Source organism: Gymnoscopelus microlampas, assembly GCF_963454915.1.
Source record: "Gymnoscopelus microlampas genome assembly, chromosome: 8".
Taxonomy (NCBI): Eukaryota; Metazoa; Chordata; class Actinopteri; order Myctophiformes; family Myctophidae; genus Gymnoscopelus; species Gymnoscopelus microlampas.
In genome coordinates, this window is record NC_139945.1 from 18,696,675 (window position 1) to 18,707,514 (window position 10,840).

At 41.6% G+C, this 10,840-nt stretch overlaps 2 protein-coding genes across 2 annotated transcripts; both read right to left on the reverse strand.

Annotated features, from left to right (window-relative positions):
• Positions 1–849: 849 nt before the first annotated feature.
• Positions 850–1,443, reverse strand: LOC311050499 (calaxin-like; the record flags this gene model as incomplete). The annotated part of the gene is made up of 1 exon (XM_084064581.1): positions 850–1,443. One exon carries the CDS (start codon positions 1,441–1,443, stop codon positions 850–852), a length of 594 nt encoding a protein of 197 aa, XP_083920707.1.
• Positions 1,444–3,179: 1,736 nt separating this feature from the next.
• On the reverse strand, positions 3,180–4,466 carry LOC311051072 (zinc finger CCCH domain-containing protein 15-like; the record flags this gene model as incomplete). The annotated part of the gene is made up of 1 exon (XM_084065454.1): positions 3,180–4,466. One exon carries the CDS (start codon positions 4,464–4,466, stop codon positions 3,180–3,182), a length of 1,287 nt encoding a protein of 428 aa, XP_083921580.1.
• Positions 4,467–10,840: the final 6,374 nt, after the last annotated feature.

Below are 10,840 nucleotides of genomic sequence, written 5' to 3' on the forward strand. Positions count from 1 at the left end.
ACCCAAAGATTACTAAAATGTACTTTTATGTTAATGATGTTCATGTTCAAACATATGACCAATCTCAATGTTCAATTTGGGTTACTTGAGCTCAATAATATGACACCTTGGTAGTTTGAAGATCATAAATGATGCATTACTGCCATTAGCATCATGTTGAATCTTCTTGATCACAAAAAGGTCACTTTATCCGTCCTCCACCTTTCCAAATGGTGTCATTCACTAAAAATGTATTGTCTTCTCTGTGTCCGGCTCTCTTACTCAATTCATAAGAATGGCTTCAAAGGTATGCTTCTATTAAATATAGATGAAAATACATGATATGGCTGTGTGTCCCTTCTGAAAAGCTTTCACACACGGAGGTTAAAGTAATACTAGGTAACTTTGTCAAAAAAAATAAAAGTTAAATGTATATCTTGTGGGTGGCAAATGTTTCACAATGCCCATTCCATGAATTTCACCCCAGAAAGCCTTTTATAAACATATTTTCTATTGAAAGTGGACAGGGGCGTCTTTCCCGCGAAAATGACGCCATCCGCCCGGAAAACGGAAATGCACCGGTTTCCTGTTTTAAAAAAAAGTATTTAATTGTGACGTAGGTGAAGCGTAGGTGAAGCAGTAGCACACAATCATGAACAAAATCATAAAAGCACCCGCACACTACCCAACTTGTACCTCTCTAACAAGTCCCTCTGAACACATCAAATCCATCGCTGTAGGTAAATGATACAGAAAACTAATACACTAATGAAAAAGAAAAACATGATATAGAATTCCAACAATAATTCAAAAGACAACAATATATCCAGGGAAAGTCAACAATTGACGTTTTAAAAGACATAATATCACTCAAATAAATGTGTTCTCCTCAAATGCAATAGCACGATTGGCATCGGGGAGGCAGCTTCCAAACGCTTCAAGCATTAGGTTATCTTCTTTAACTGCCTTTTCAAAGTCGGCATAAGACAGTCTGCTGTCTTCGTCATAATCCATCTTCTTGAGTGCGATCTCCACCAGGTCTTTGATATCTTCATCAGGATCTTCCTCTGTGATGACCTGTCTGCTCATACTGTTCTCCAGCATTTGAAAAATCTCCTCCCTGGAGATGTAGCCATCACCATTGAAGTCATACACGCCAAAGCAATATTTAATTTGTTCATCCAAGGACCCACGAAGAAAGATAGACAAACCCTCAATCCACTCCTTGACATTGACAAGGCTGTCATTGTCCTTATCGAATGCACGGAAGACTCTATCAATTAACATATCATCAATTATTTCAAAGGTGTTTCGCATTATGTCAATGAATCTCTCTCTATCAAGGCCACTGCATAAGATAACTGTTCTCCCATGCACAACTGGATTTCCCGCAAATTCATGGAACAGCCGGATGAGACTCTCTAACTCAGTTTTATTAAAGTGTTTTACTTGTTTGTCTTTCATGTTCCGTCTAATGCTGATCAGGATTAAGAGACCTGGATTTAGTCATTGAAGCTAGATAATCTGTCTCTCCAGCTGCAGCTGAGACCTGCTATATACAGTATATGGGCACATCGTCACCAATAACGTCACCTCACTGACCAATCACAGCACTTTGAGCTGGGCAGAGGATAGGGCCCTGAGGCAAATATACATACTAATTGCCATAACAGTTAATTAACCGTTATCAGTCATCAACCATTTCCAAAATTAGCATCCCCAGGTGGGGGGATAGCTCTCTTTCAAGTGTGGCGTTGGTAAATGTTTGGACAGTCAACTGCGGGTGCATGATTCAGTGGGGTTGTGAAAGAAACTGCAGAAGTGAAGTAGCCTGCAATGGGATGAGTTGCACCCGAGGTTGTTGAAATGATTATAGAACATTTTCACTCCCACAAAAACCAGGGGATTACTGCGCTTCTATTGTTGGCCTGGGTGGGATGTGCTGCTCTTCATATGAGTGATGGGTGAGAGGTTTCTGGGCAGAGCCATAAGCAGCTGTCTCTCACGATCATGAAATGTAACTTGACGTTTAATTGTCATACAAATTGCGATTAACGATTTAATTGTGTTTTTGGCAACGTAAATAGAAATGACATATCTGTCAAAGTTTGCACAGGTCTGTCCAATTAATAAACTTAAATATCCAAAGAAATTGATTTTATACCAAAAAAAAAAAAGAATAGTGGAAATAGACAAATATACAAGCTCACAACAGGTCACATCGCTTTGCGTTGTGAGCTTGTAGATCTGCTATTTCCATATTTTTAACAAATAATCGCAAAATAATTGCGATTATATGTTATAATTGTGACACGCCTAATGAGCAGAGAGGGTTGAGCAGTGGCGGGGCGGAGGGGCATGGATGACAGGAACGACTTTTGGGAAAGCTCAATTGATGTGTTCAACCACAAGTGTTCAACCACAAGTCAGTCATCTTCTGAGTTGCTTTCTATTAACTGGATTTGTAAAAGCTTTACACAAAGTTGCACAAGTGTAAATTAATGTATAGTATTTAAATGTTTTTGTCACTATCTGTACCACACCTTGACAGTTTTTCCTACTAAGTCTGTTTCTGAATATTAGTTATTACATTCTGATTAAATCCGATGTGTGTGTGTGTGTGTGTGTGTGTGTGTGTGTGTGTGTGTGTGTGTGTGTGTGTGTGTGTGTGTGTGTGTGTGTGTGTGTGTGTGTGTGTGTGTGTGTGTGTGTGTGTGTGTGTGTGTGTGTGTGTGTGTGTGACTAACCACGCAATCTGCAGGAAGTTTGTATTTTTGTATCTTGGTAGAATCAGGCTTTATTAAGAGTAATAATCTCCCAAGACAGATTCAGAGCTCCGCAGCTGAATCTGTCGGGAGCTCCTGGTACAACGTGTATAGTTTGGAATGTTAGGAATGAAAACAAAGGCACGTGGACCGGAAGTGGTGGGCTGAGGGTGGACCTAACGGCCAACATCCTGTTATCCACATCCACAGGTCCACCCAGACTCCCAGAGTCAAATTCAAAGGAAAAAAACAGCAGAGGGCACAGTTTTTTCCTTTGTTTTGACTATTGGTTCCCAGATTGTATTAAGAGAGACTCTGACTATTGAAACCATTCAATCCCGAGTGCTTTTGAACTCGACAGCAGTATAGATAGCTTTCGGTCCATCAGTACAATTAATGTATCTATTATTGTCTGTCCTGTCTTCCACCTCCCTCTCAGTCCTCCAGAATCATTGTGTCCAGTTCTTCATTGAGTTCCTCCAGGTCTTCTCCTGTGAAGAGGTTCTCATCCACAAGCACTTCCTCCTCCTCATCTTCACCCTCCTCCCCACCCGCCTCTGATCCTGACAGCCCGGTGGCCTCCACGCCATCACATGCTCCGTTCACCCGCTCCTCGTCGTCTGTTGCCGAGAGCCCACTTCTATTCCTGGAGGTGAAACGGTCCACAGACGCTACAGTGATACCGGTACTGTCCACTTCTTTGGGGACAAAATGGGATGGGTCTATGTCCTGGAACACTGTAGCTTCGACTTGCTGTTCTCTGCCATCTTCATCCCCTACATTGGCATATCGACTGTCATCTGCTTCTGCGTCATCATCGTCGATCATGTCCGGACGGAATTCAAACACTTCACGACCACTCACCCCGAGTGATCTTCCAGCCTTAAAGTCAGCTCTTTTCTTCTCTATATCCTCCATTGTTCTATCCACCCTCTCCTGCCTCTTTCTCTTTTTCCAGGCCAGGAATGTCTCCAGGGTGATACGAGTCACGTTGACTCCCAGAGCTGCACGCTCATTCTCTATCAGTTCCTCCAGCGAGATCTCCTCCTCTTTCTCCTCCTTCTTGTCTTTTTTCAGCACGAAGCCAGGCGGCAGGGCATGCCGGTACATACAGCTGTCACCTCCTGGACACAACCAGAACCATCCGTACTTGTTGGTCTCGATGGCATCCAGAAAGTGCTTGCACACTTTTTGTGTTTTGAAGGCTTTCTGCTTATCAGCTTCTTCATGCTTTGTGTTCACGACCTCTTCCAATTTCTTCTCATCCCAGTTCTCCATGGAATCTTTCTCCTGCTCATCATCTCTCTCATCCACATAGAGGCTCCTCTTCTCACATTTCCTATCCAGGGATAGGTCATGGCTGAACTTGCACTTCTCACCCTTTGTGCACTGGCCCTGCTTAAAGAACGTACACAGCACTGACTTTGGGTCTACACCTTTGGCAACTTTCTGAGCGGCAACTACGGGTTTAAAAAGCTCATTAAGTTCATCCAACTCTTTCTTCTTATCAGCTTTCTTATTGGACTTATCTCCATCCTGGCCCACCAGCCTGGCACTTTGCTGCCCAGATTTAACCTGATGGGTAACGTTCTGAATGAACTTCTGCTGCTTGGCTCCTTTCTTGTTCTTCAAACCAAATGTCTTGTCCTCAATAATTTTTTCCTTTTTCTTCTCTTGAGTTTTCTTACCACCCGCTGCTGGGGCAGGTTTTTTTGGAGGCATGGCGGACCAGGTTTAGGATAGACAGCTCTTGGCAAAATATGTTTTTGTGTGTGAAATCTTTTCACATTTTGTGCATTAATAATCTCACATCCACTATCTCGCCGTCCCTCCATATTTGGGCAAGACTGACATAATCCGTATGACGTTATCAATATGACATCAGCGATCCACAGAGAAGCCACACCATAATTAGACCCCGTGTTTTCTGACAGGGTTGCCAAACAAAAACAAAAAGACTATTACTTCATTATAATATTCTAGTCTTTAAAACTAGTCCTTCCATGTCGGGTGGATCTGGATGTTACCAATGGTGGGAGTGCAACATCACAGAAGAAGTTCAGGGGTGAACTGAAGAAGACACTCATTCATAGGTTAGTATACATTATTATACCATTATCTTTTTTTATTTTGAAATATTTTTTATTTCTGTCTCATTACTCTCGTTTATGAGCGTCACGCAACAGCACAGACATGTGCAGAGCAAGTTCTGTCAGGGAACTCAGTACATTTGTTGGCGGCTGACCATTGCTCATTACCATTCCCAGCTACCATTACCCTGTCGTTTTGGATCTGCTGTTTATGTACAGGGAATCAAGTCCCTGGGAGATGCGCTTTATCAGAGTACCTAAAAGCTAAATCAAACCATAATAAATATATTGCTCATTTTATATTCAATAAAAATATGAACATGAGTTGTCTTTATCCATTCATGAGTTGTCCTGACAGAAATACGGTATTTTGTTTGTTTGTTCCTTTATGTTTTTCAGACACTTTGATCCTAAAGGTGGATATCAAACTGTCACAGGTGCTACTGTGGACCTGGCTATGTAACTCAACACCAGCTAAATATCCTTGTCTTCCATCCTGCTAAAAAGCTCACAAGAAGCGTAGCTCAAGCCAGGATGCAAGGATTGTATTTTACTTTTATGTACACAACACAAGATGTAACACACACCACCAAGTACTGTACTTTGCAATGAATTACAATGTTCTTTTTTTTCTTCTTCCAATTTTCATCAACATTGGCCATCATCTTCAGCTTAAAAGTGCTTTATTTTTAAAGCACTTTTAAAATGCAAAGTGCTTTAAAGGGACTACACCATGAATTTTAACTTTTCCTTCTTTTTTGTGTGTTTTTGGTCTCCCCTACCTCTCTTCTATCCCCAAAAAGACCCAAGTTTGAGCACTCAGGCTTTCACAGCATATCTGGGGTTTTATGTAAATTGCTCTCAAAACAGGCCAACTGATTTGCCCCCACCCGTGACGTCACAAGCGATACCTACTTTGTATAATCTCTCCCAAAACGTTTGAGGGACATAAACAATATGATATTAAATATTGAAATGCATGGTCTGATCTACACCAAATGCATGGTGTAGATCCTTTAAAATTATACAAGCTTAAGGGACATAACCACAATATCATATTGGTGTCATCTGGACTTTACCAACCAAGTGTAGCCTAGTTATTAAAGCCTCACTGCGTAACTTTGTTTTAATGAATAAAATGTAATTTTGTCCAATCTGTATGGTAGAGTATGTTGTATGTCTAGAAACGCGTTGCTTCACGCCGCGTTTCTAGCTTGCGGCTCTGCTAGTTTTGATGCTTTTGTGTAGTATGATCAAGTAGGGCATTAATTTACGAAAATAGAAAAAAGTTAGAATATGGGGATAGGAGGTTTCTGCCCGCTATGCAGTTTTTCCAGAGCCCTGTTAGTCAGCATTACCTGCTTCCACCACTCACGACGAGGACGTAAGGTTGGATTTTGAGAGGCAATATTTTTATTATTTGTTTTTATTTATTTATTTGTTATTCTATTTTATTATTATTATTAGATTTTTGTCTATCTTGTTCAGTGGTGGACAGTAACTAAGTCAACTTACTTGAGTACTGAACTTAAGTACAGATTTTGAGTAGCTGTACTTTACTTTACTAGTTATTGCTTTTACTTAAGTACATTTCCAAGTCAAATATTTTACTTTTACTCAAATGCATTTCTAGGAAGGCTGTGAAGTACTAGTTACTTTTAGGTTGGCTGTTTTTTTTCTTTCGTTTTTTTTCCTTCTTCTTCCCCAAAATGCAATTGGCCACAGGCTGTGTTCTACAAAGAAGGAAACACAGTACACGCTTTCCACTGGGATCCACGTAAAAGCGGAAATACCTATCCATATAAGGATTTCCTTCTTCCACCACGCTCTCTTGTTTCAACTCAAAACTAAATGTGGTAATGATGGCAGCAAAAGAACGCGCTGAGTATGATCAGCATGGCCTTATCTGAAGTCCATGTTTGAAATTCCGGGGATCCAAACGCACACAGACAAAAAAAACATACATTTTCAAATGCTTACTGACAAACTACATCTATAAATTCAGTGTGAAAACATTACAGCAATGCATTGATATATAAAAAAGAAATATAATTATAAGTATAATTTTTGTACTTTTACTTGTGAAACATTTTGACTGAGCTACTTTTATTTCCTTCCTAATATGGAGACTGGTAGGTAGGACTGCGATAAACAACAGCTCTACTGCAATACCGCAGTTATGTGATGCAAACATTGAGCTCATTACTGCAATTTGCAATTTCTTTGCATATTTGTTTTATAGGAGTGCATATGATGTGTGATGTAAGCTTACCATAGAGACAATAATGATTGTTTAGTTATCATCATTGACTTGCTTACATTCTACAGTATGCAGCTCTTGTGCTCTGAAAAGGGCAGTTTCAAAGTGAGACCATACACAAGGACAATAAAACATCCTATCCTACTACTATAATTGAAATGACCACCAATGTACGTCCGGCGTTGGTCAGCACACGATCATTCCATTTGCCTCCAAACTTGCCATTGATCAGTGCTCTGGCTAATACCTCTGCTTCTTTCCCCATCTTCAATGTACTTACATATTGTACAGTTAATATAAAACTACATTGCATATTTTAGCCACAGCACCCCACCCTACTGCGCATCTCCATATATGGCCATATCAGTTGGATCACTGGTGCAACGTAGCTGTGATGTAGCTCATCGGGCCTAGATGTGAGGGCCGCAAAGCGGCCCAAACCTCTAGTTTGTTTAACCGGTCAACCATTGAACTGGGACAAAATACCTTTTCACCGTGGTAAAAATGTGACCAATCAGTGCCAAACTTTCTATGTATACTGACAGTAGGCTACACCTACGTCCAAAGAAGAATCTTTTCTTTACACATGTTTTATACTTTTTGAAATATGAATTAATTTTATAATGGAAATCGATGGGTCTCTGATCAGGCTGAAACCTTGCTGCCCATAAATGGAGCATTGAGCTATATGTTATCAGGAGGAATGACTGAAAATCCCTGGCCACTCATATCAATGAAAGTCGCTCACTACCTATACTACCTCTCCGTCTCGGTTTGGGCCCATGGGTTTGAAGACATCATGGAACCATTAGGATGTGCAAAATGTCCTTTATGCGCAAGCCCATGAGTCAAGCCCATTGGTCGAGCCCTTTTCACTCATTCATGTTGTGGACCAAAATTGTCCCAAACCTGCATTACCAGAGGCCACTTGGAAATATTTGCTGCAAAAAGCCCCCTGGGTCCTCGGGGCTTGATTTGGAGTCATACATCATAGATGTGTCATAACCTAGAGTGACCTACTGATGTCAAACATGACCGAAGTCACAGGCCGGCCTCATGAAGATCCACATTGGAGCCAAAATCCCTGCCCACTTACTTCAATGAAAAATGCTCACCCACAGTGGCATACTACCTCTCCTTCCCAGTTTAGGCCCATGGGTTGGATGACATTTATTTATACGTTTATTTGGAAGGAACATGCATATTGATGAACAATACGTACAAAATGTTTAAATACACCAGATTTAGCAAGAATGCTAATTTCCAGCCGTAGTCCCCATACATCATGGGCCCGTTAGCATGCACAGTAGTGCCCTTTATGCATCTACATCACGAACTACCTCCATGGCGCAAGCCCATGTTGAGACCATTATTTGAGCCTTTTTTAGCTCTTTGATCCACATTGGAGATCCACAGACTTTTCCGTTTTAGTTGGGGAACATGTTTGTCAGGTTCTCATCATAAAAAAGCGGTGGAACATAGGACCCTGGGAACATATGACCATGGGGAAATGGAACCGTGGGAACATAGGACCCTGGGAACATTGGACCATGGGAACATAGGACAGCGGGAGCATACCCTGTGGTAGCAGACACGTAGACCTGAGGACCGTAGGACCCTGGGAACATTATGTTCCCATTATGTGCCATATAAAGCTGGGGAACATAGGCACCTTCGAACATGGGGCTCTGGGAACATACAAATGAGGTAAAGCCGGTGGAATATTCTGTGGCTGGATCTCTGCCGCCATAATATGATTCCCAGAAAACATCATCTGGATTGCGGAATGTGAAGCCACCTCCGAAGTGCTGCTGGCCTTCTTCTCCATCTCCTCCCCCATCTGAGAGGCCTTCTTTACCATATCGGTCATAAACATCCCTCTTGTTTTCATCTGACAGCACCTCATATGCTTCTGACAGTTCTTTGAACTTCTTTTCCGCGTCCTCCTTGTTGTCTGGGTTCTTGTCTGGATGCCATTTCAAAGCTAGCTTTCTGAAAGCTCTTTTTATGTCGTCTTGTGACGCATTCGTCCAGACGCCTAGAACATGGTAGTAGTCGTCCATGGCTGTAACTGTGCTGTGTGCGTTGATGGGTTTTGTGCAAAAGATGGTCAAGTCCAAATACTGCTGGTGCTACTTACACTGTTGTTTATATCCTTCAGCTCCACCATCTCCAGGCTATGGCCGATCTGGAGCCATAATTGGAGGCCAGTATGTATGTCGCCAACTCCATATTTGGACCAGACTGATATCATATTGATGACGTCATGGCGTTATTCACAAACTGTGGACCTATTCACTTGCTATCCATAGCTACAGATTGCTCAGGGAAGCCGTCCAGTAATTAATTGTTATTACGGCGTGGCTCTGTAGAAGACTAGCCGTCAATAAGATCTCTTATGGCCCATCTTTTGTTTGTCCAGAACTAATCCTGCAAACCGATTGACCAATGTAACTCACGGCTGACATGACTAGGCAACCAGTCCTGCCGAAGATCTGTGTGTATCTCCCGCGTGGAGAGCCAACATCTTATCCACTAGCCTAAAGGGGAATTCCCCCTTGGGCGGGGGAGATATTGTTTTGGTCATCAGGCGAGGCTCTGGTCAAGCAACCAAAGAGATGTGCAATAACGGACCAGGAAGTCGAGGACATGAGGAAATCACTCAACTTTATCTTAGAAGAGGATCGGTGTTGCAAGTAAGTGCATGAATAACAATGTCTCAAGATGGTTTATTAGTGGCTTCAGCACATACAAGTAACTGAATTGAAGGTGGTCACATATGAGGCATTCATACAGGATGTGCCCACAGAGTGGAGCCATTGGCTAAGCATAACACATCCTGCACCATGTACTGTAGCAGTCCTGGAATAGAAGCTACTCGGCCAGGGGCACGCTTCCTAAGAAAAAATCCAATCAACCTGGACCACAAACTGGTTTTCACAAGACCGAACTGGGTCACCAACAATGGTGGAAAGTAAGTACATTTACTCAAGTACTGTAGCCTACTTGCACAATTGTGTGTTACTTTTACTTAACTTATTTCCATTTTTCAATACTGTATACTTCTCTGCTACATCTCAGAAGCCGTGTTTTTTCAATTATCATTGTTCTTTTTATTTTCAATTATCTTTGCATTAGGACAATATCAGTCAACAGAAACATGGGAACTTGTGTTTTTATTGAGTCTAACATGGTTAAAATGGAGATTTAAGTTGAATGGGCTTATAGCCTTATACTGTATAGGAGGGGGAGGGGTGTATATCTAAATATTGAATCAAGCGTGTGTGTGAATATTTTTCACATTGTGAAATAATATAGATCATAATCAGATAATTCATAATCAGATCCTCCGTCCCTCCATATTTGGGCATGAATGACTTTATCATTATGATGTCATCAACATGACATCAGAGATCCACAGGTATCTAATTTAGGGCCCTACATCTCGTGTGCTGCCCTACTTATGCCTCAACGTTTTAGCCATTTTGTAAAATATTTTGAAATAGTGAGAATAGCTGATCTACTGTACGTCGACACGTTGTGAGCTTGTAGATCGTATATTTGAGTCATTGACTCAAATAGCCGATCTACTATTGCATGTTTTTCTGCCCGCTGTAGGCCACCTCTTTTTTTAATGCCTTTATTTAGAGAGGGATAGGGCAGAAAGTAGGCTGACAGGAAACGAGGAGAGAGATGGGGGGGTGACACGGAGCAAAGGTCGTCGGGAATGGGAGTCAAACCTGCGA